At 41.5% G+C, this 26029-nt stretch overlaps 1 protein-coding gene across 2 annotated transcripts in view; it reads right to left on the bottom strand.

Moving 5' to 3' along the window:
* Positions 1-18175: 18175 nt before the first annotated feature.
* Positions 18176-26029, bottom strand: part of FRK (fyn related Src family tyrosine kinase) — a 36721-nt gene continuing 28867 nt past the window's right edge. For both annotated transcript variants that reach the window (XM_028723218.2, XM_077926075.1), the window contains exons 6-8: positions 23236-23417; positions 20695-20860; positions 18176-20251 (exon numbers count right to left, since the gene is read on the bottom strand). In XM_028723218.2, coding sequence (XP_028579051.2) covers positions 20037-20251; positions 20695-20860; positions 23236-23417 — 563 coding nt within the window. In that variant the 3' untranslated portion in view covers positions 18176-20036. The remainder of the gene's footprint in view (positions 20252-20694; positions 20861-23235; positions 23418-26029) is intronic.

Below are 26029 nucleotides of genomic sequence, written 5' to 3'. Positions count from 1 at the left end.
ACCTAATCCATTCCAGAAGTCTGTTCTTAAACCGAAACTGTTCTTAAACCGAGGCACGCTTTCCCTAATGAGGCCTCCCACCGCCGGTGCCCTTCCACTGTTTGGATTCCGTTCTTAGACCGAGGTAAAGTTCTCAAACCAAGACACTATTTCCGGTTTTGCGGAGTTTGTAAAGCAAATCATTCTTAAACCGGACTGTTCTTAAACTGAGGTACCACTGTATTTTGTTGGCAAAAATCAGCCATTTTAAGACCATGGGCAAGGCTAAGACATGTTGGCTGAAGTTCCACAAAGCTGGAGAATTGGAAGCCACGCTTGATGTCTGCACGAGCAGGCCAGGAGAGGCGAGTCACCAGAGGATCGGGGCCACCCTATGCCTCGGGGCAGATAAAAGCCAGCCAGCCCCAGCCCCAAGTTGCGGGAGCAACATTGTTGGTTGCTAGTTCCTGCATGAACCCTGTCCTGCTTTCCTGCCTGAGCTCCTGACCCACCCCGGCTCCCTGCTTGCAAGCCTGTTCCTGACTTCACCCGACTTCCTGCCCTGCACCCAGCTTCAGCTACTACAGACTGCCTCCACGTTGCACCTTCAACCACGGACTGGACTTGGACCTCGCCTCTCGGGTAACCCACGGGACCAGCACACGGTTTATCATCTGGCATAATGTTACAAATGCCATCAATCACACATGATGCGGGGGGAAATGCTATTTTGTGATTTGTGTGCATTATATTAATGAGAAAGAAGGGAAAGGCTTTTTTTAAAAACTAGTTACACATTTGATGTAGGTTTGCCTTCCCTTTACAAGTGTATCAGATTTCATGTGAGGGAGGTGTGGGCAGCTATGCTGCCTCGAAGCAAACTTGTTGACCACTGTGCTGCGTGGCTGAGGCCCAGCAGATGGGGAAGACTTCTACTGACTCCAGTTGGACACCTCCGCTTGCAACTCTGCCTAAGTGGACGCTGCAAACTTGAATGGAATGTCACAATGAAACTTGTTGTCAGTGGTAGGAGTTTGAATCCAGTGCCAATGTGTCTGAGACGCATATATTAATCCTGCTTTTCCATTAAAATCTTCCATTTGCTGCAATTCAAAGTAGCATTTTATCTCTCGTTGACAACCTTGGAGCTCCCCCATCCCCCAACTCCATCTTCTAAGGCTTAAATTGGTTTGTGCACAATCTCGGAAGCAGAATTGTCCCCTGACATGATTGTATATTTGAATTCTCTTTCACACTCTATACTGTATGGACAATATACACATAGGTAGTATTCCAACATGAGAAAGTCTCAAGCACTGTGCTTGCTGTTATTAATATTATCTATAAAGCATTCAAATCTAAGTGTTGGGGCGAGCTGTAGCTTGCTTTCCGTTTTTTAGTGTCACACTTCAAAATGGTCTTGATATCTAAAAGGAATTTTAGAATTGCCCTCATATTTTCACTTAGTGACATTCAAAGCAAATTGGGAGAGGGGTCTTCCTTAGGCAAAACTTCTGACAAACCTCAAAGAAAGTCAAACTAGTGTCAGTAAGATTAGCTGGATTTCATAGAGAGGCGTTGTGCACATCCCGGACAATAACACTGCACACAAATTTTCTAAACTAACAGCTTACAAAGACAATGGCATCCACCTTTCCGACAGTAATTCTCATGTAAATCTTCACATAAACTCATCATTCATATGCTGTACTCTTGAAATCTATTAAGGAATGCCGTCTGAGTTCTAAATTCTAAATCAATGCCATATAGCTGTTTTGTGTGCTAAGAAGACACATTTCTTATGCTAAAGTTTCAAGTCTTTCCATGCTTTTCGTTTTTATCATTTAAGGTTAGACCCCCATTAGAAAAGGCCTACAGTTTCCTTTTTTTTCCTTGTCTAATCTCTTGTTGCAGAAGTTAATTAAGGCAGAGAAAAACGAAACGGTACTCCAAAGAGCCAATTATATTCAGTCCTCTGATAGCATAATATAATGGGAAAGGAGTTTAAATTGTATGCATTAAATACTGTTTACAAGACAAACGTAACAACCAACATTCACTACATTTGGACAACTTTTATACCAAGTGCAGCACAGCAGGCAGAAATTAATAGTAATAGAAAGTTACCAGCCCATGAAAAACATTTGTGAATGAATGCATGCATTTTCAGAACAAAGAATTATGGAGAAGCATTTGAATCATTTAATATTTTTGGTCATTTGTTCATCTGAATTTGGAGCCCACTCCACCCTGAAAGATCAGCATGACTAAACATAGATCTCAAAACCCAATATAAAACGTCCTGTTAAAATTCAATTAAAATAATAACGGCTATAAACCTTCAAACTTCTGCTGACTTAACCCTGACCTACAAAATCAGCAGACCTGAGGCATGAATCACGATTCACACATGCGTGATAATCATAGAATCCCTGTAAGTAAGGGTAGGGGGAAAGCATAGTATTGTGTAGAGGAAAACCATCATTTTCTCTGTTCCTTCCATTATGTGGATAAAAGGGACTGGGGAAACCCATGGTCCCTTCATTTTCACAGTCCCATGATTCCCATGCTGGCCCATGGTGGGTCAACCTGACTGAGGATCTCTGGATTGGGACCATGAGATGGATATGAAGGAGGGGGCTGTGCATAGCCCTATTGGAAATCCAGAGAAAAAAGGCATTTCCACTCATATAGAAAGCCTGTGCATAATGGTAGGTGTTTTCCCACAAGTATGTTATACCCAGATGACTAGGTGAGGAGGGTTTGTAGCCCATCAATAACCAAAAGGCTGCTCTGAAAACAGCCCTGTACAGGGAAGTTTTTAATGTTTGATGTTTTCTTGCATTTTTATATCAATCGGAGGGACTAGGTTGCAACCCAGTCAGATGGGCGGGGTACAAATAATAACATTATTATTATTATTATTATTATTATTATTATTATTATTATTATTATTATTATTCGTCCATTTTGCTTTGTAGCCCTGGCAGCTGTGGCACAGAAGCAGACAAATATTTGAGAACTAGCTGGCACCATCAAGTGCCTGTCAAAGAGCACTACAAGGCAAAGGCATTTTAACAATTTACTTTCAGGAAAGCCAGCTTTATGCATGAAACCATGTCTGTATTGTTAGAGGACAATGACAGGCTTCATATTAAGGGTGCAATTATACCTACTTACCTGGCATAAACCCCTATTGAATCCAATTCAGATTAATGATGAGTAGACATGCATAGGATTGGGCATGCATAATATAGCTTCTAATGCATGCACAATCCTATGCATGTCCTATATTTTGTCAAGGATCTAAACCTATTCTCCATGTATTGTTCTGTGTGCAAACAAATCATGCACATTCATCTGCTGGGGTTACTGGAGAAATGAAAGGATTTGTGGATGCATGTTTTTGGATTGTCACTAGAGGCCCAGGTTGCCTCAATGGGTCATAGTGCCTTGTCATAGTGCTTTGGCTAGTAAAACATCTATGGCCATTTCTGGACCAGGACAGCCTGGCGGCTGTCATCTATGTGCTGGTAACCCCAGGCTGGATTACTCCAATTTACTCCATGTGGGACTGACCCTGAGGTTGGTGCAGAAGCTCCAACTGCAACAAAGCAAAGCAACTTGACTGCTCACTGTGGCAGGAGATCACAACCAAGTTAGAAGACTGCTGAAAGAATTACACTGGCTGACAATTAACTACTGAGCTAAGTTCAAGGTGCAACTTCTAGTATATAAAGTGCTATACAGCTTGGAACCAGGACACCTAAAAGATTGTCTCATCCTTTATATAATCAATCTATCACTGCACTTTGCAGGATAGGACAGGATAGGACCTCCTGTAGATATAGGAAGTGGGCCTTTAGTGTGGTGGCACCTACCATGTGGAATTCCTTCCCGATAAATATTAAACAGGCACCACTACTGTTGTCTTTTTTACACCTACTGAAGATCTTCCCAGTCTGAATCTGCAATGAAATATTTTAAGACATTTGGAGATGTATTGATGGTTTTCTACATGTGTGTTTGCCACCCTTGGCTACTTTGTGAGGAAGGGAGAATATAAAATTTAATAATAATAGCAATACATATATAGTCAAATTTAGGGACTGTGAACAGGATGTGGTTGTATTGTGAATATATCAATAGAAAAATCACAGCATCTAAATCTATATGCCCTCTATATATTCTAATACAGAGTACCCTTTTATTTCGTTACTGTTTCTTCCTGATGAGGGCTCTGCCTATTCACACTTAAGCATCTAACAATGTGCCATTTCCCAGTCAGGACGGAGACGGGATCAGAAGGCAATCTATAAACATCATGTCACTGTTGCATTGTCTTTACCCTTTTCCAACTTAAACATCCGAAATATTCATCCATCAAGACATGCAGGAAGCACAGAGAGAATTAATGGTGAGAAGAAAGTTTGTCATTGGCTTTGAGTCAAACATTGTTCCTATGGGGATCTTGTGATCCGGCCCCATAAATCAAAGCCACACACTTTGGAGTATGCAGTAATTGGAACACTAAGTGATTTGAAATGTTGGTAATTGGCATGTCATTGCTTAATGTGAGTCGAAGGGAATGCATAAATAGGAATAATCTGATATTATGCTATATAAATTTTACATTTGTGAGGCAACAAGGCTGCAATTACCTGAAATGCAATCCCCACCTGCCCCAATTACATACATTCCCATTGCTGGTGTTCCAGTTTCAAGGTTTCAGTCCAAATAAACTTTACTGCATGTAAATGTGCTAGGCCACCAACATTAGTACTGTTTCACCTTTCATACGGAGATGTGAGTTTTGATGGCTATTTAATTTTTATGTTCCTACAATGCAATCCTATACATGTCTACTCAGAGGCAGACGGGGGTTGCCCCTGAATCCATCTTTGTTCCTGCTGGCTCAAGTATCTTCAGTGGTTAGAAGTGTTCCTCCACCAACTAAGACTGGTACAGCTGTGGCTATTTCTGAACTGTGGTGGTGCAGCCAATGGCAGCCTCAAAATTGGATTAGCACAATGCACTCTATGTGGGGCTACATAAAAGGTAAAGGTAAAGGTACCCCTGCCCGTACGGGCCAGTCTTGACAGACTCTAGGGTTGTACGCCCATCTCACTCAAGAGGCTGGGGGCCAGCGCTGTCCGGAGACACTTCCGGGTCACGTGGCCAGCGTGACATCGCTGCTCTGGCGAGCCAGAGCCGCACACGGAAACACCGTTTACCTTCCCGCTATTAAGTGGTCCCTATTTATCTACTTGCACCTGGGGGTGCTTTCGAACTGCTAGGTAGGCAGGCGCTGGGACCGAACAACGGGAGCGCACCCCGCCGCGGGGATTCGAATCGCCGACCTTTCGATCGGCAAGCCCTAGGCGCTGAGGCTTTTACCCACAGCGCCACCCGCATCCCATGTGGGGCTACATAGTTTGGTCCAATTTGGCATGAGGCATTCATAGTATATAACGCCTTTGCTGAAAGATCTGCACGATCTGCCAGTATGCTATGGGAACAAATCTAGAATTTTGCTCTTGGTATGCAAAGCCTTAAATGACTTGACACCAGGGGGACCACCTTATGCTGTACAACCCTGGCTGACCACCAAGATCATTACGCAAGGCATTTCTAGTAACACTGTGCGATGTTTGCTGTGCTAGAACCCACAATGTGGAATTTTGTGCAGCAGTGCTGACACTTCCGATTGCTATTAAACAGTCTCCATCAGTAAGAAGTTTTGGATGCCTGTTTTAAAACAACATTCTTTCACTTTCACTTTCTCTGATGTGTTTGACTCAGCCATGTGTGATTTTCATATTACAAAGAGTTTTATTGTTGGCTATTGAATGTATGGTTATAGCCATTGATAGCCTCATCCTCCATAAATTTGTTGGATCCCCTTTTAAAACCATCCAAGTAGGTGGCCATCACTACAGCTCCTAGGAGCAAATCCCGTAGTTTAACTATGAGCTGTGTGAAAAAGTACTTTCTTTTTGTCTCTTCTGAATCTCCCGACACTGAACTTCACTAGTTGACCCTCGGTTCTAGTATTATGAAAAAGAAAGGAAACTTCTTCTTTATCAACTTTCTCCACATCTTGTATAATCTTGCTCTCCTTTTTCCTAAACTGAACTCTAGATAGTTCAGTGAAATTTGTTCCAGGTAAATGTGTATGAGTAGTATACTTCTTGCATACCCCTCAACTGTCCCGGAAAACCGAGAAATCCCATTTTTTGCATGCGGGAGTTCAACAGCCATTTTGGGCGCCATGATGTCCCACAATTTTGCCCTAAACAATGCACTTTTTGGAACCATGATCTTGTGCCGTCCCCCAGAACACACACTCTTGGGCGCTGTGCTCTCGTGGGAAAGCATGGCCCTGAAAAAAAATGCTTTTTCTCACATAGGTTATATAACTCACCCAGGAGTGCATCCCAGAAGACGGGCATCCCAGTTTCTGGCCTGGACATGTTGGAGCGTATGCTTCTTGTATGATTGCAATGCCCCAAATATTGTGGCAGTGCCTCCTCAAAACACCAAATGTTCCTCCTGGCTCCAAAATGCCCCTCTTACAATCTAAGAGCTCCCTGTCTCTTGTCCAATCATCTTTGAACCCTATTTATAGCATCATCAGGCCCCCTAGTCTAATTTATCTTCTTACTTTTCCTGTGCAATAAAAGCAATTGCTCATTCCCTCTGTTGTTGAATCTGAAGTGTTACACTGTAAAGATGTGTCCCTGGCAACTGCTTGGAGTTGACTTGTGGCAATGCCAACCTTCCATGTCACAGAGAACCACGGACTACACTGACTCATTCTCTTTGAGAGAAATAATATACAAACGTAGCACCGGCGAGAAAACAAGACTCTTAAGATTGGCTATGATTTATGTCATAAACATCCCAGCAATTACTTCTAAAAACAGGGAATGGGAAGACATCAAGAAGAAGGTTTCCTCTCAAGAGCACACTGACCTTGAGGAGGCAAATCAAACTTACCTGAATAAATATATAATCTTAGAAAACTAATATCTGCAGAAGATGAGATGTTATTTATGTGCTGCAAGGATGCAGCATTGCTGAGGAAAGGTGACAGGGCCAGGAAGACAAGTAAGGCTATACCATTCCCCCCTCATATACACACAGCATGTTCCTGTGTTGCATCTTTTGCAGTCCCCTTTGAATAAAGTGCATTATTATGGGGCCTGCAACAAAATATTACAGTGCAGCGTACTCCTGTTCAAGGATTCAGCCTGCCAGCCATGTCAACATCCAGGGATATGCCATGCTAGTTATCCCTTTTCTCAATTGTTCTTTTCTTTTCAACAGTCTGCATTCCATGTCCATTGAACATGCTCAGTCCCATTTGGACTCTTTGAGGTGGGGAATGTTTTCCTTTTTCCTAAAGGATATTGTCAGTTGTTGTACTTTTGCAAACCTTAGAGTTCCTCTCAGCTTGCTAATGCTTTCCTAGTTCGCTTGAGTGGTGTTGTTCTGGCTACATAAGGCTCCACATAGAGAATGAGGCTGTGTAAACACTCCTGTTTATTCAGTCATGCAAAATCTCTCTTTGGATTTTCTGTGCATATTATAAGATACAATTCACTGGGTAAGACTGAATTTTTGCAAGGCACAGCTATGGAACAATGAGGGAAGAAATCCCAGATCTGGGGGAATTAATCAGTACACAATTAGAACAATAATATGGGTCAAGCAAAAGCATGGTTGAGACCATAGATGTAGCAAACCATTGATAATAACTGATTTGTTATTAGCTTCTCAGTCTTTCCAAGGAATTCTACTAATACTTGTGGAAATCAGTGCGGGCACAGATCTAACACATGTTCTTACTTTCCCAATTTTTCTAGTCGCAGACACACTAGATAGTTAAAAAATAAAATTAAAGTTTTGCAATGTCTGTTATATTATAGTCATATCAAGAAATTAAGAGCGCTGTAGTTTGGTGAAAGAGCATAAGAGTATATGCTGCTTCACACTTATTCAACTTCAATATCTATTTTATTGCTTGATCGTTGAACAAAATGTTTTTCAGTATATGGGATCCACAAAATAAAATCTACCCACATCTATCGGAAGAATTATTTATTCCTGTCTATATCCAGGGGGGGGGAAACAATAGGAAGACAACTGAAGGTCGACTGACACATACTTTGTCACAACAGTTTTCAGATTCCTTTGTTTCAGGTGGTAGCAGAAATCCACTTTAAAACTTTCAGTTACACACAGTTCATTGGGGAGCAACTGTGGAGAGCATTTGGACCTGGGTTTTGCCATATGGAACAGAAATGCTTGATGGCAATTTAAAGACAGTGGCAGCTGCTGGCTCCTCATATGTTTAATTGATGCCCATAATGACAGTGTATGGTGCAAATCTAAGGTCAGAACTTAGGAAGCAATAGATATGGCGAGGAAGAAGCTCAGTACATAAAGTTCTCCTTTGGCTTGCCAAGTAACAAATGGGCCTTTGTTTAGATTGCCTTTACCATTTCCAGTCACTTCATTTGTTTTTTTTTAATGAAAGAGACTACCATTAGATGCATCAAAACTCCCTTCATTCCAGATCCCTACCCCTTGACAACTTGCTTATTCCCCAGCAAACAAGTCTGGCTTGGCAGGGAAGTGCTGCCAAATCGGCCTGATTGGTCGCCATCTTCATGAGTCTCACAACACAGCAGCTCCAGATGGAAGACACGGCAAACTGCTCCCTCCAGAGTTATTACCAATTCAGTTCTATCAATCAACCAGCAGCTGGGAATGAAGAACCATTCAGTGCTTTCGCCAACTCAGTCATGCCAACAATTCAGCACATTATGGCTTTTCCTATGTCTGTTCTCTTCTGGGAAAGAAAAAAAGGGACAAGCTTACTCATGGTTTCCCCATGAGATGCTACAACCCACTGTTTACAAGTAGCAAGCCGGTCTCAGGATAGTGTTTGCTCATGCGTGCATGAGAACATGCTTTGATGCATCCAATAATGGCAGAACTCATTATAGACTTGCCTTCTTTTCTCATTACGGCTTGCTATCCCCAATAAGTAAGCTCTACATCAATTCAAGAATGAGGGTTGTGGTGTTTTGTTTTTTAACTGCATTCAGTTCCATTAAAATAAAACCTGTGTGTGTGTTTATAGCGGAATGGCAATGAAAATAAATATTAGAGTGTGTATGGGAGAAAGCCATGCTGAATAAACGTGATTGCTCAAGTTTATTATGCAGTTGGCCTCAGTGCTGGGCTTGGCTTGCACTTTGCAATCCTGGGGTAAACCAAATTATTACTTCTGGAGGTAGAAGACATGGGAGGAAGGTGGTAAATCCATGAGCCAAGATAAAAATGGACAGTGAACAGGTGGAGCGCTCTGGCAACGTTTGGCTGGCACATGGCTGTGAAACCAGCACAACATGCTGCCAGAGAAGCCCGCTGAATATTTCTCTCGACTATCACCTGCATATGCAGGCCAGCAGCCGCAGACACCAGTGGCCAGATAGATAAGTGGGAGGAAGAAGTGGCCTATTCTAGGGGTGGAGGGGGAAAAGAAGGAAGCTAGGTCCATTTGAAGAAATTAAAAGGTGTCAAGCCATAAATGTCAGACAATTCCCTGAGCTGATAGTTTTCATAGTGTCTAGAAATCTGAGAAGATATATGTGATGCTAGTCATGGGGTAAAAACGCAAAAAGGTAAAAAGGTAAAGGACCCCTGGACGGTTAAGTCCAATCAAGGGTGACTATGGGGTGCAACACGCATCTTGCTTACGGCCAAGGGAGCTGGCGTTTGTCCACAGACAGCTTTCTGGGTCATGCTTCTGGTGCAACGGAACATCGTGATGGATGCCAGAGCACAAGGAAACGCTGTTTAACTTTCCGCTGCAGCGGTACCTATTTATCTACTTGCACTGGTGTGCTTTTGAACTGCTAGGTTGGCAGAAGCTGGGAGAGAGCAACGGGAGCTCACTCCGTTATGTGAATTCAAACTGCCAACCTTCTGATCGGCAAGCCCAAGAGGCTCAGTGGTTTGGACCACAAAACCACCCGCATCCGTCATGTAACTTTAGTTAACACCAAGGCTTTTTTCAACTGGAACTCACCGGAACTCAGTCCCAGCACCTCTCAGGTGGATGCCATTGCCATTCTAAGAGAACAAAGTTCATGGTGAGTTCCAGCACCTCTTTTTCTAGAAAAATAGCACTGGAACACCAAAAGTAAAATATGCTTTCTCTCCTCGTTTTCTTTTGCAAATGATTCCTAAACTTGTGTGTTTGTGCATGTGTGTGTGTGTGTCCGTGTGCGTGCTTGCGTGTGCACGCACACATGTATGCAGGTGGTTCTGTATCAGGGGACATTACATAGCTCAATAGAAGAGCACAGATTTTATGCATTTTCATGTTCACCATTTCAGAACTTAGTATCGCCAGTTAAAGTTATATTCAGCTCCAGAACAAAATTTCCTCAGTAGTTCAGTCAAATTATCAGTCCTGGGCATTCATTCTGATGGACACAAGCAGCTTCAGAAGTATCATCCCCCCCCTTCTAATTGCAATGGACTGACATACCAACATGGTACAATGGTACCTCGGGTTAAGAACTTAATTCATTCTGGAGGTCCATTCTTAACCTGAGGTACCACATTAGCTAATGGGGCCTCCCGCTGCCGCTGTGCTGCCGCCGCACGATTTCTGTCCTCATCCTGAAGCAAAGTTCTTAACCTGAGGTACTATTTCTGGGTTAGCAGAGTCTGTAACCTGAAGTGTCTGTAACCTGAAGCGTCTGTAACCCGAGGTCCCACTGTATTGGTAGTGGAAGTAGCTTTAATGGGCATGCTGCTAGTAATTATCTTTTGCACCCTACAGGTCCAATGGAGCATCACTAGGTAAAGACCACTACCCTTTCCAGCTCTCTGGACAGAAGCACGTATGATATCCCTCCTTTCTGTGTATTTTTGTAGGTCTTCCATCATTGTAGAATGGGCTGAAATTATAAAAAGCATAGTGAATTTTGATGTGGGAAATAGAACCAGTTTGCTATGATGAAGTTGAAGAGATCTATTAAGCCTTCAACTCCACGAGCCTTGACAGATAACAGATTTCATTGATATTGCTTGCCCGGTGAGAGTTTCTGCTCGACAGGAAGTCTGTCTTCAGACTGTCCAATGTAATATTTTAGTTCTAAAAAGCCCAAACATCATTAAATGGAAGGGCATCTGACATTGCCGTGAGGCTGCCCTCTTGAAAAATGTGATTATCCGGTCAGGGAATTGGGCAACCCTGCACTGTCTGTTGAGGTTAAAAAAAATAGTCCTAACTTTCCTTGCATCTGTTCTTTTCAACTGGCACTAGGGAAAACAAGGGCAGTTATAACTGAACCAAGTCTCTATATTTCCAGTCAGAAGTGTTTAATACTCTTCAGGATGTTTCAGTTCTGAACTAGGACAAACAGCTTGCCTTTCCAAAGGTGAGGCATGGATAATGGAATATAAACTCTGTCCCAATTTTGCAGCTCAGAGTTCCACTGAGCAAACCTCCTTTAATTTATGTACAAGATAGTATTTTGTGCATTAATGTTCGTGCATCCTTATTCAAAATTCAATAGGAAGTTTGTGTGCAAATAAGCAACGGGGTATGACTTTGTTTACAGCTGAACACATTTCTCTGCCCACAAAGCCCTGCTCTGTTCATTCATAAGCGTTCTCCCAAACCACCTGTCACTACTTGGAAATGTCATTTTAATGTTTTATGGGCAGACCATCCTGCCTGCTTCTAGAAATGGCAGAATCACTTGAATAATTTACAGCTGTGTGTTTCTGCTCTACTTTTTTCCAAGCCCCTTTAGGCTGCAATGGGGAAAGAGAGAAATTCAGATAGGAGCCTGGTGATTTGTTTGCCTGCACACTTCTGTGCCTTTCTTCAAGTCCTCATCTAGAAAATGAACCAAAAAAAAAAAATGTTCCTTAAAAAATGTTCCTCAAAAAGAATTGCAGGCTGTTAAAATCAAGCAGCAGCAATTCTGCAATAGGCAAATTACATACTCTGGAAAAATCCTAATCTAGAGCAAGCAGACCAGCACTCACTGTAAAATAATAGATAACAGCTCAATAACGTTGTGAAAATGTTTTGGTTAGAAAGTTTTCAAAATCAGAAGGTATAATCTATAACACTTTGAGGGAAGAAACAACCTGAGGTCAGTTTATTATGGACTTGGTGTTGCAAGCATGTTTTTTGCAGTCTCCACATCAAAAGACGGATTGTCTGCAGAAACAATAGATCTGGATTAAATGGGGAAATAATATGGAACATCGTTTTGATGACAATAACACCTGGACTCTGGGAAAAAACAAAAATTTGTGTGCATGAACAGCACTGTGCTGTGTTGAAGCTTCTGAGCTGCCACAGAGATTGCGCCTGCTACTCATTTTCAAAAAGCAGAGCAGACTCTGAGACCCCAGGTATATGGCAGGAGTTGGGAGTTGTCAGAATTACTTCTACTATTCCAGTTTTGTTTTCCTTTGATTAATATGCTGAACTAAATGTAGGGATGGTATTTTATTCTTGGTGTGACAAGCTGTCCAGTCAAAATGGATTCCCAGGATTGCTGGGCTAGGCAACAGTGAGAAAACAACCTTTGTAATTTATGAACCTGAAAATTAGCCAGCTCCTTTCAGAAATGTCACCAAGTTGCCCTAGGATGTAAAAGGAGACCACAGATCATAGAATTGGAAGGGAACATGAGGCTCATCTAGTCCAACGCCCTGTGATGCAGGAGATGTTTCAGCTAACAGCCCAACTGTTTCTTAGTCTTCTTTTTCTGAATAGCAAACCTAACAAAGCATTTCCTGCCCTGAGCTCCTTTGGAAGGGTGGGCATGATATGCATTTTGGAAATAAATCAACGTGTCCCTTTCACTTTTGTGCTCAGACATTGCTTCTGTGCTCCGCCATGTTGTATGAGCATGCAATCTCCGAATATCAGCGTTCTTTACTTGTAAAGCATGGGAAGCAATTGGTAACCTTTACTGACAAGTTTGAGATCATTATGTCGGAAAGAATCCCTCCCAGAGATTGGGAGTGGGTGAATGTATGGGGCAGAACATTTTGGGGGGGGGCTCCATCAGTGCCAGCCAGCATGGATAATATCAGGGACATGAGGATTTGTAGTCCAACAACATCAGGGAGCACATGCATGTTCTACTCCAAGCAGTGGCCCAGAAACATTTTGGGTTTTTGTTTTCAAAGTGCGTCTTGGGGGCAGTGGGACTACCAAGTATACTTTACCAAGCTTGGAATAGTCCATACATTGGCTTTTTAAAGCAAGGTAGAAAAGAAAATACCGGTAACATGACTTGACTGCCTTCTAACGCGTTTCAGTAAGTTGCTCAACCCCCAAATCCTCAGACTTTCACCCCTTCCCACTCCGAAGATCTCCAATATTCAACCCTCCCCATTTCATAATGAACAAGACCCAGTGGAGATGGAGAGTGGGGACTTTTGCCCAGTCCTAGCTGACTATTCCAGATGAAATCTCTTTCCTAAAGCTGTAATCCTAAACATACATACCTGAGAATAAACCATACTCAACATAGTGGAACTTAATTCTAAACTAAATTCCATAGCATTTCACCATACATGAACCAAAATATTTTAGAATGGGAAGTGGATAACTTTTCTTAATTTATTAAAGAAAAAATTCACTAGAGAGTTGAAGAAAAAATTCCGGTACTTTTTCATGTTGGTTGAAATGCAGTGATAATCAGGGCATATAATGATGCACCTTCATTCTGGGACAGCAGTTTAATTTTACTCATAAAATATAAAAGACAATAAAGTATGGAGGTCAGCAGTGCTTCGCTTTAGGAAATACTATCATTATGATTTAAATATCAGACATAAGTTAACTCAAAATCAATATTTGAAGCTTGTACTGTATTTAAATTACAGTGCTGAAAAGTACATTAAAAATTTAATGGTAAAAAAAGCCTGACACCTCTTATGAAACCAAAAAGGGATTCAGGAAATAAGCAATGTATACCTTCCAAATATTTTTTTTAAAAAAAAATTTCAGCTGTGCCCTTTGGGTACATTCCATGATGCAATAGATTACTAAAGAATATGGTTCTCATTTCCCATTTGTAAGAAAACTGATATAAAATTCAGCAGCCCCGATTAGCACAGCAACTTGAATGAGAATATGCTTTCCCTTCTACATCAATCCAACAATTCCAGTGTGACTCAGCAGGTCTGGCCCTACCATTAGACAGAGTAAGGCAGCTGCCTCAGGTGGCAGATGCTGGTGGGCAGGAAGTGGTGTTGAGATGTTGGATGATAGAGGAGTCTGTGCCAGATGGCTGCCCTGCACCTCCTAAGCGAGCCTGCTGGCCTCAGGTATCATAAAGAATACTGCCCTGTGGTCTAATTGGCTTCTATATATGGAACTGGTGTCTTGTCCTTTGCCTCAGACAGCCCTGGGAATCAGGAGTACAAGGAAGCAGGTGCGAATGAACATCCAATGCAAGCTATAATATATTATAATGCTTTCCCATGCCAGCTTTTGTCCTAAATGATATCTCACCCCCAGTGCCTTTTTTTTCTTTTTTAAGGAAAAATGGTGCTGGTGCTCACCAGGAAATTGTTACAGTAAGTGCCACACTTTTTTAATTGGGGGGGGGGTTGCCAGTACTGTGTACCCTTAAGTACCCCTGGGGGGGGAAAGCACTGTATCTCCCCCAAAGTGGGTCACAAATGATAAAATAAAATAGATTCCTTTTTTTCTGATATTAATGTTACAATTAATACACAGGTGTGAGAGATACAACAAAGTTAGGACTGCAAATCAAGCATTCTGTAGGTTTCCTTAGAGTGTCATGAAGTGCCACCAGGCTTAGGATTTGAGTGGCTGGCTGAGACAAACAAGGGGTGGGGAGTAGAAGATGGTAGTGTTGGTTCAAGGGGAAAAGGGCATATAGAAAAGAGAATTCCCTGTATGCAGAGTTCCAATTTCCAAGCTTTGGTAAAATAACCCTAGCATAAATTTTAAATCACAAAACATGCAGCAAAGTAAAGTGTGGAAATATAGGTTGTTAGACGTTTCAAATGTGCCCTTGTGGGTTTCAAAACTTTCCGCTTCCCTTAGTATAGATAAAGACCATATGTCTGGTAAGTTAGAATGGTTTACTTACAAACTCTCCAAAGGTCAGATTCATGTGCTTTTCCATACAGCATTCAGAAAAAGTTGCACAGGCAGTTAAACTTGGCTTCAAATATTTAAACAACTGTCTTGTGGAAGATGGAGCAAGCTTGTTTTCTCTTGCTCTGGAGGAAAGGCTCCAAACCAATGGCTGCAAGTTACAAGAAAAGAGATTCCGACGAAACATCAGGAAGAACTCTGGCAGTGAGAGCTGTTCAACAATGGAATGGACTCTCTCAGAATATGGTGGACTCTCCTTCCTTGGAGGTTTTTAAGCAGAGGTTGGATGGCCATCTGTCACGAATGCTTTAGTTGAGATTCCTGCATTGAAAGGATTGGACTAGATGACCCTTGAGGTCCCTTCCAACTCTACAATTCTATGACTCCTTCATGTGTTAATTAGACTTAAGCATGTTGATGATATGAGGTTGGTTATCCCACAGATTGGGAGTGGCTGAAATCAGGGAACAGTGGGTAATTCCCCTTCCCAGGATATAGCTGCCCCAGCTGGTGAAGCAGGACTCTCATCTCCCCTCTTGTCTTCCAGTGAAAGGAGCAGAGTAATGGAATATGGGAAGGGTATCAGCCAACTGCTAGGGGTGGAGGAACTAGAGTAAAAATGGGACACAGTGCCGTGCCTATCACTGGCAGCAGAGGCATCTTCTCGAATGCCACAAGAACCTGCACACTCAACAGTCTCATAAGGCACGAGGAGGAGGAGGAGGAGTTTGGATTTGATATCCCGCTTTATCACTACCCTAAGGAGTCTCAAAGCGGCTAACATTCTCCTTTCCCTTCCTCCCCCACAACAAACACTCTGTGAGGTGAGTGAGGCTGAGAGTCTTCAGAGAAGTGTGACTAGCTCAAGGTCATCCAGCAGCTGCATGTGGAGGAGCGGGGAAGCGAACCCAGTTCACCAGATTATGAGTCAACCACTCTTAACCACTACACCATGCTGGCTCTCTTGCAAGTAAGCTAGCCTTGCCCTGTGTTTAAAAGCTTGGTGGGTTATTGTGCCAACTTGTTGGGACAACTCCATTGTTTCCTTGCAGTTCTTTTCTCCTTGCCCTGATCTTGAACTCCTTAAACTTGGGCTACTGCTTTTAGCCTGGTTAGCATCACTCCTCCTGTCATCTGGTCTCAGCACAGCAGCTATGAGCAATAGCAACTTTCAAGTAAGAAACTCTTTCTGCGTGGTCTGGATGGGAGCCAAGACAGAGAGTTTGGGATACTCATAAGCACAAGGAACATATGAAATGGGAGTAACAGCCTTGAATCTTCTAGTAAGCCCTTCTTGTGCTCCCTTGAAGTCACCTCTGCTCTCTGCGTGCATGCAGGGCTGCTAATCTCTTTCTGGATCTGTTATGTTGGTTTTTGTGTGGGAAAATTCCTCGATTTCCTGGATGGTTTTAGAATGTGTTTGGTAGGTACTCACTTTCCTTAACGGTTAATTTTGGTGGTGCAAACATAAAGTCTTCATGCTGTTCATGAAGTAGTAGTTACACCTTCTGCAGTTGCCAGATTTGAGGTTATAAGTGAGCAAACATATCAGTATGATGCCTAAATGAACCAGGCCTGCTTGGATTGTTCAGTAATCTTTGAAGATGAACTGAGGCAGCAATCTGTACCTCCACCTGCTGGGGAGTTTAAGAATTGTTCATAGGACTTAAATAACACTTCAGGCTATGTTTACGTTTGTTTAAGGAATATGCCATGGGAAAGGCAAAATAAGTGATCCCTGCCATTGTTCAGGATTTTGAGCTACACTTTGCAGGGTCTGTTAAAATGTATCCACATATTTGACTTCAGCCACCCCCATGGATACTGCTCAGTAACTGGGTATAGGCAAAACTATCATTTTCTGTGTCTCTCAGATTCTCCTTTTTCCAGTCTTAAATGCTGTTCTCACACAACACGAACACGAACAGTGATTTTTTATAGTCCTCATTAGCATTTCTTCAAATATACACATTTTTGTATGTAAATTTGCCCAATATACATACATTTTTGCAAGGCCTTTTCCCATGATTAATGCATTTATGTATGTTATCTTCACCAATATATGCATTTTTAAGCACACTTTACCCTCACTAATGCATTGCCCCAATTGTTTCAATGATCTGGGCACAGTCCCTTCTCACACCAAAATGATTCTCACACCAAAATGAGTGGGACAGAAATTACTTCTGACTAAATCCCATTCCATTGCTTTCAGTGCATTGCTTTTGCTAGATTGCACCTTTATGTTATTTCATCTGTTATTTCCGTTCATCAAAACCTATACTATTATATTTTTGTTGGACTATAAATTCAAAAGTCCCCACTTCTAAACCTCCCCTAGGAAGCAATTTCTAGTGCTGTGTTTTCTTGACCATGTGCTTCAAATATTAACCTTTACTGGCCAGATGACTCATCATCCTTAGATTAGTAGCCTCAATGTTATAAAGGAATGGTGCTCTTTTCTTACTTTTCCTTTTTTTAAAACCAAAAGATCCTTTGCTGTTGTAAGGATAAAAACTTTCTAACATAAAGCATCATTTATCAGCTTTTGATATCTCAACAGGAGATTAGAGAACGACAAGTGCCACAGGGGGGGAAAGGATACAACATATTAAAAGAACTGTTTGTCATAGACATCTCCATGCCAAGACAAAGGGGTAGTGGGTTCTGATCTGAGATATGTTGTTTGCACATGATACAGCCTTGACAGTACACTCTGAGGAAGCTCTACAGAGATTCATCAACTGTTTCGCCCAAGCCTGCATGGAGTCCGGCCCCAACAGCCTGATGCAGACCAACATCCTGGGTCAGAGCATCACCAACACATCAGCACTGGTGACCACACTCTTGAAGTGGTACACAATTTTGTCTACCTGGGCTCCACCATAACCAGCAACCTTTCCATCAATGCTGAGCTGGACAAGCATATTGGCAAGGCAGCTACAGCAACGGCTCACCTCTCCAAAAGGGTATGGGAGAATGTGCTGCTGAAGTCCAATACCAAGGTAAAGTTCTACCAGGCTTTCATGCTGAGCACACTGCTTTAGGGAAGTGAGTCATAGGCAACTGACACCCACTAGGATGCACTGTATCAGGAAGATTTTGGGCATCACATGACAGGACAGAGTCTCAAACAAAGATGTCCTTTCCCAAGTCCACATTTCCAGCATCTTCCCATTCTTCTCTGGGCGACGTCTATGCAGGTTTGGTCGTGTACATACAACAGAAGATTGCAGGATCCCCAAGGATGTGCTCTACAGGGAGCTGGCTTCAGGCACCAGGCCCATTGGCAGACCACGTCTGTGTTACAAAGATGTCTGCAAACGTTGCATGAAGGCTGGCAACATCAACCCTGTTGTGTGAGGATCCCTTGGAATCAACTGCAGCATATGCATATAGAAACAATCCAGCCCAAAATAACACCCAAAGATGTAAACAATAAACAATTTTAAATTATTTCCTTTCTTTAAAAAGTAAGCACATCATACATACATACATACATACATACACACAGAGAGACATTTTATAGGCAACCATTCTAAACAAATAGCATCCACGGCAAGACAAAACAGATGTCACTATCAGTTTTGCACTTGAGCGCTACCATATTCCCACAAATACAGTCTATTTTATCCATAGCCACTGCATAAAATAGGAGCCTTGGAATAAGGGCCCAACCACTCAACACTGGTGCAAACACCAACAGATCTGTTGTATTGCTGGTGTCCACAGCAAGCCCACACAGGGATAGCGTTCTATGGAGAAGATAAAAGCAAAATAATCAGTGGGTTCAAATGGACTTCTTCCGTAGTATTTCAATGCACTGCTTGGAAGAAATGCAAAAATGAATGAATGAATGAAGCCCTAAAACAAATAAAGGATGTACTGCAGTGGCATGTGCTGGGTTCACATGTATTACAAAAGCAATTCACAGGAAAACATACATTTATGATCTTTGGCTCATCAACGTACCGTAACGCAGACCTTCTTTCAAGAATCACTTTATTTCTGACAAATGTTTATATTTTCTATGTACTATTAGTTTCCCCCCCCCCTCAAGTGAACATACATTTATTCCATGTACAATGAAGACGCTCAAGGCAACATTACCAAAATTGTAGCCACGGGATGTTCAGAGGAGAAAAAGGAAAACATCTTGATGCACAGGTCCTGCTGTGCAAAACAGCAATCACATTCCTTCATAATCACTGATTGATGGAATTTAGCAGATAAGCAGTGGAATCTGAAGAGTAACAAATAACAAATTCTATACATAAAAAGTGCAGTGTTTTATTGCCTATTGTGCCGAAGCTATCTGTTTATGATTTGTGTTGTTGTTGCTTTTTGCCATCTCCTGTTTAAATAATAAATAGAAGAGAAACTTCATTATACAGCAAAAAGTTATTTTAAGAAATCCTGCCTTTCAGTTTGCTTAATCTATTAAGACAAGCTGATGCCATCAAGATCTTGGCGTATTGTCACAGGTTTTAATAAGAACTCATTCCTTACTATTCATCACTATTTTAACCTCTCCATTCATCTACTTTGAGGTTAGAATGCTCCCAAAGTTACTTCGGAAAAGCTGCAGAGAGATAGCAGCTTTACATAGCTTGATGGCTTGGCAGCCTAACAACCGAATTGCTCTCATTGGCAATGGAAGAAACAGACTGTGGTGATGTTAGGCGTATATATTGCACACACCTTGGTCCATTGTGTGTGTGTGTGTGTGTGTGTGTGTGTGTGTGTGTGTGTGTGAATAAATGTTCTACAATTTGACATTATAATGTAGAAGGAACATATTTGCTAAAGTAACACAGTTGGGGGGGTCTCATCCTCACTTAAATGACCAGCAGCAAGATTGTGTCATTCATTTTATGAAAGCACTTGCATCTGCATAGGATGTAGAATCCATGTCATAATAATCTTCCAGTTTCCAATGCAACGTTTCAAAGGTGGGTCGTTCTTTGGGCTCAACATTCCAGCATTGCAGCATGATGTTATACAGCTCTTGGGGACAGTTTTCTGGTTGAGGGATTCTGTACCCTTGATCCAGTTTCTGGAGTACTTGAACACCTGTCAAACCTAAAACAGAATGGTTTTCAAAATAATAGAGTGGTTTTCAATAATAAATGATGATGATGATGATGATGATGAAACTAAAGCATGTATAAAGTGATAGTTCATACAGAGAATTCTCTGTGGTGATTCTACAAACATCATCGATCTATAATGCATTCTCTTATAGGAGCCTCCACTTAATTCTTTTTAATCTCTGTGTGAACCTAGAATCAGCATCTTTAACTTCCTTCCTTCCTTCCTTCCTTCCTTCCTTCCTTCCTTCCTTCCTTCCTTCCTTCCTTCCTAGCAGATTAGCCTAGGTACACAGCCAGTTGGCTAAGAAATCACAGAAAACTGAATTGGTTCCAGCTAAGGAAAATGATGGAAGACTGGATCCATGGGGGGGGGGGCACTAGAAAGACCCACCAAGGGTCTTTGCAATTACTGCTTTTGAACAAAGCACTCACCTGAATAAGGCATCTTTCCGTATGTGGTTATTTCAAACAGGAGTATTCCAAATGACCAGACATCAGATTTGATGCTAAATTTATTGGAGCGGATTGCTTCAGGAGCAGTCCATTTCACAGGCAGTTTTGTTTCATGTTTGGCTTCGTACACATTTTCATTTCCTAGCTATCATATGCAAACAACAACAACAACAATTTCAGAATATAAACAGTGAATTTATAGGATTAGATGGTTTCAACAGCTGCCTGTGTAGCAGGTACTTTTTTTGGGGGGGGGGGATGTTTGGTTCTATATACATTTTGTTTTGCATAGAAGACAAGGGAGCTTGAAATTTGAAATGGATTCAAACACATCATTCAATTTCCTAATGAAAAGACATCCTTCAATTTCTTTATGCCTCTTTGTGATGCCTAAAAACTACAATTGAAGCACTTTCCCTCAAAGAAATCACCACTGCTGGTGTTAAAGTTCCATAAGTCACAATATATTCCCACCCCCACATAGTGAAAGGAGTAAGACTAACTGTACAGTTCCTCAGAAAAGGACACTGGGAAATGGGATGGGGTTGTAAGCAATCAAAATGGCACAAGAATGTGGGAGAAGGAATACTGAGGCAAAAATTGCCGTATTTAGCAGCCATGCAGTTGTTTAAGTTCTAGGAACAGCCAAAAAAATGGAGGGGTTAAAAATATGCATGGATGGAGCTGTGCCCATCAAATGGGAGATGGAAAAGATCTTCAAGATAGAAAATAGGAATGAATGGAAGGATGGGGAATCTGGCAAACTGGTGTATATGCTTTAAGGGGACTAGGCCCATAAGTGGCACTTCTTGAGGTAAGTGAGGATGGTCACGGTGACAGTAAAAGCTTTTTTGGTCTTGTCTGCAATTTATATTTTTAAAAAACCTTTATATTTTTAAAAAACCTGTTGCTTGGGTTCTAAGAAAACAGACATTGAATGGGGGGAGTAGCCAGCTGTAAGCAGGGGGAGGGGATGGATAACATTCTTTTCATGAACTTTAATAATAATAATAATAATAATAATAATTTAAACACTCTGGGGAAGTTAACTTATCTTAGGATTCAAGCTGGAACAACAGACTTCCATGGACACCATGATTCCCCCCCCCCCCCGCCCCTTCCAGCTACCTGCGCACTTTCAAAACCAATTCCAGAAGGTGGTGGGGAGTCCCCACTGTGGAACCATGCATGCAGAGTGTTGGATAGAACCCAATAAATAGCATTTTCCTTTTTTAAAAAAGCTGTTGTCTCCTTTTTAGGGCTCCATGGAGAGTACAGGTTATAAACCTCATATTAATTATAGCAAGATTGTTCATTCATTGTTAACCACAATGTCAAAAATCAATGGGATTTTAAAGATGTGCCTTGCCAGCCAGAGCTAGGGAGGCAGAATTTTTCATTCATTCATTCATTCATTCATTCATTCCTAGGCCTTGTTTTGCCAAGCATACATGCAATATTGAAACGCCCGTCATTAATTGGGGCCTACCACTGAGAATCCTGAATTTGGCAATGACAGCAGCACAAGCCTCCCGCTGGCACCAGAGGCACAGGACTCATGTCTGGCCTTCCGTGAGAAGACAAGGCGACAGCGAGAGCTAATGCATTCAGGAACCTTTGTTTTGTGATTAATTGCTGGCACCAAAGGGCCATTGACTTTGATAATCATCACTTAAACAGTTCCAGGACTAAAAATACAGACTGTGAGAGATTTAAATTAATATATTGGTTCAGAGTGGCACCGATTAATTTAGGCAAAGTAAGCTGACAGGCATCGGAGAATAAATGGAGAATTGTTTACTTGTAATTGAGGTTTTCAGGGGTTAGTCTCTTTCCTTCCTGAGACCTCTTTTCTAAGACTTTTATTGCTTGAGACTTGGGAAAGATTTAGATTAATATATTAGTTCAGAGTGGCACCAATTAATTTAGGCAAAGTAAGCTGACAGGCATTGGAGAATAAATGGAAAATTGTTTACTTGTAATTGAGGTTTTCAGAGGTTAGTCTGTTTCCTTCCTGAGACCCATTTTCTAAGACTTTTATTGCTTGAGAGTTGGGAGCACATTAGGATGCTTCTCAATTTTTAAATGAAGACTGCAGGTGCTGCTGCAAACAGCATGTCTTTATTTCATTTTCTTGATCTCCAGGACCAATTTTTTTAAAAAACACAGAGCAAAGGAAGAGTATGCTTATCCCCAGATTTAAAAAAAAGAAAAGAACTCCCATGTTACTGTTATTATCATTTCATTCACAGGCTACTCTTCATAAAAAAAAAATCACAGAGTGATTCACAAGTAATGATATAAGATATACAGTGACAAACAAATAATATAAAACAACAACACCCCCCAAAAAACTATCACTTAAACACAAAATAACATTAAGATAATACATTCAAATAGACCATTCAACAAATCAGGGGTTCTCAAAGACCTAGTTCAAATTAACAGCATCATGACTAACCATAGAGCAGGATAAAGAAGTGTGACTGAAGTAAATTGTGAAATTGTACTACAGCCTACCTTGAAAACTCGTGCAAGTCCAAAATCTGCTACTTTGTAAACGTTGTGATCACCGACAAGGACATTTCTGGCTGCCAAGTCACGGTGAATGTAGTTCTGAGATTCAAGATAAGCCATTCCTGAGGCAACCTGAGCAGCCATGTCCACCTGTTGTGGCAAACGGATTCTGGCTCCTGCATCATCTGTGGATAAATTGTAAGCTGGTTATGCATGTACATATGTATATACAAGTCATGTATATACAAGGCTTGAGACAGCTAGTCAGCAGGGACGACAATGTGATTTCGGAAAACAAAGTCAAGGATTGTATTAGTGCTACTTTGAAAAGCTTTTCAACACTTCCCCCCATTATCCATCAAATACAGAGAAAAGATTTGCATTCTAAAATTAGCACAGGAGAGAGAAGACGACAGTGAAATTCTCATGGATGTGATGCTGGGCTTTTATTGTATTTACCCTACTTTTGTTTTAGATTTAATACGTATATCTCACTTTGCTATTGCAATTACAGTGCAGCATATACAGTATAATATTGGCTATGCAAAATTTCATATGGAATATAATAACATCAGGAGCAAGTATATTCCACCTGCTGTTCCTCATGCCATCCTCAATGAAACATAGGCTCCAGGACTCTGACCCAGATCCCCCCAGATACTATCCTTCCCCTGGTATGTTCCCAAAGGCAGCCACTCAAGGCACTAGTCCCACACATTTAGAGTCTCCCTTGCCACATCTGTCAAACAAAGAAAAAAAATCATTCCCTAGAATGCCAATTTTCTATCATTTCTCTCTGGCAGGCACAAGTAGCGCACTGCAAGACCAAATGAGGAAACTGACAACCTTAACATCGCTTGTGGAAACCACAAGCCTTGTCCCAATGAAATAAATAACACTTGCTTGTGAATAAGCATGGATAGGACTGTGCTGCTCAACAACTGTTAAGATTTATCTTCAAGTCTAGATGAAACATTACAAACACCATATTATGTAAGGCAACGTCTCCATAGCGAGCAGAAACCTGCATAGGTTCTCCTTGACAACCATTACCCAATTGAGAGTATTTGTCCTATTGTAACAAGAATCTGAAATATCTATCATTGTGTCTTTCTTATGGCAATTTTATTTCACCTTGAAATGCAGCTTACTATTTGCTATACATTCTGCACTCTGCAGAGGCAACTTTTCCTCTGTAGCTTTTCCATCAATAACTGTTTGCACATCCACAAAGTAGTGATGTTTCATGTATTTACTTTCTGCCCAGCCTACAGATCTCATGAGAAAATTGTCTGCTTCATAGTATTGCTTATATGATTTAAAGGTTTGCGCTTTTAAATGGGCTCTCAGGATGCGCACGCACTGCTGCGGCATTACTCTTCTCTGAGCATGAAAGTTAGATTTCCCTGAAAGTCATACAACGGAATGGCAATTTAGCAGGGCTGCATTTTACTTCCGTTATCACATGGATCCACATGTGGAGACTTACAGTAAATGAAAAGTTCGTCTTTGTGAGAAAATACTTTGGAAATTCTTGAGTTTCTTTAGTATACATGGGACAAAATTGGAATGGGGGCGATGGAATACAATTGCCCCACAGATTCAAAAAGTGTCACCAGTGTGGTGTAGTGGTTAAGAGCGGTAGACTCGTCTCCGCTCCTCCACATGCAGCTGCTGGGTGACCTTGGGCCAGTCACACTTCTCTGAAGTCTCTCAGCCCCACTCACCTCACAGAGTGTTTGTTGTGGGGGAGGAAGGGAAAGGAGAATGTTAGCCGCTTTGAGACTCCTTAGGGTAGTGATAAAGCGGGATATCAAATCCAAATTCTTCTTCTTCTTCTTCTTCTTCTTCTTCTTCTTCTTCTTCTTCTTCTTCGTCTTCTTCTTCTTCTTCTTCTTCGTCTTCTTCTTCTTCTTCTTCTTCTTCTTCTTCTTCTTCTTCACCTGGTTCAAGTTGATCATGGAATTTTTGGTCTGGTTTGAAATGCTGCAAGCCCCATTCCCACCTGCTAGCTTCCGTCTCTGGCTAGTTATGTCCACATCCCCAAGCAACTCCCTCCATTAATTGCATTTAAGAAGGGAGAAAGGAATAACCAGAACTTACTTCACAAAGAAAAGGACTCAGCGTACATGAAGCTATGCTTCTGGCCATTTGCAGAAGTATAATTTCTTGCCAAGCATTATAGTACAGTACCTGAATCAGAACTAGGTCCCAAGGAGCATAAAATGTGAAGTTTTTTTTATCTGCTTCTCAGTTCAGTTCAGAAGGCACAGAAAGCTGCAGATGCTACTAGCATGTCTAGGAGCATCATTACTAGTTAAGGACAGGTCCCCCAAGGCCTCTCCTTTGTCCTTGTGGCTACCCCTGAATTTTAGAGAAGCAGGCTTCTAAAATGGTTGCAGGGCCTCCATAAACTCAGAAGGCTTTCCACTTTGCACAGTCACCCTCCATGTGTCAGAGGACAATGGAAACAATTGGTTTTTTTTGGGGGGGGGTTGAGCTTGCACACCGCATGCTGCCACCCCATGCATTTTCTCTACACATGAACTTTAAGTCCTAAAAGGCAATGTTTTATAGAGACTACTATTTATGTCTAATCCAAATTCTGAAAGAACAGTGTCAGAACTGCTCCTGAGCACATCTATTCAAGGGCTATTTGTCTTTGTTTTTATCTTTTGTTTGTACAATGACTCTCCTGTAATTTTCAAGGCAACCACACGTCTCTGTTCTTATGAAGACAACACACCTCTCTGACAGGACAGACAAGCGTAGAAGACCTTGATATCTAAAATATGAG

This window comes from Podarcis muralis, chromosome 3 (genome assembly GCF_964188315.1).
Source record: "Podarcis muralis chromosome 3, rPodMur119.hap1.1, whole genome shotgun sequence".
Classification (NCBI taxonomy): Eukaryota; Metazoa; Chordata; class Lepidosauria; order Squamata; family Lacertidae; genus Podarcis; species Podarcis muralis.
This window is presented reverse-complemented; position numbering and strand designations above follow the sequence as displayed.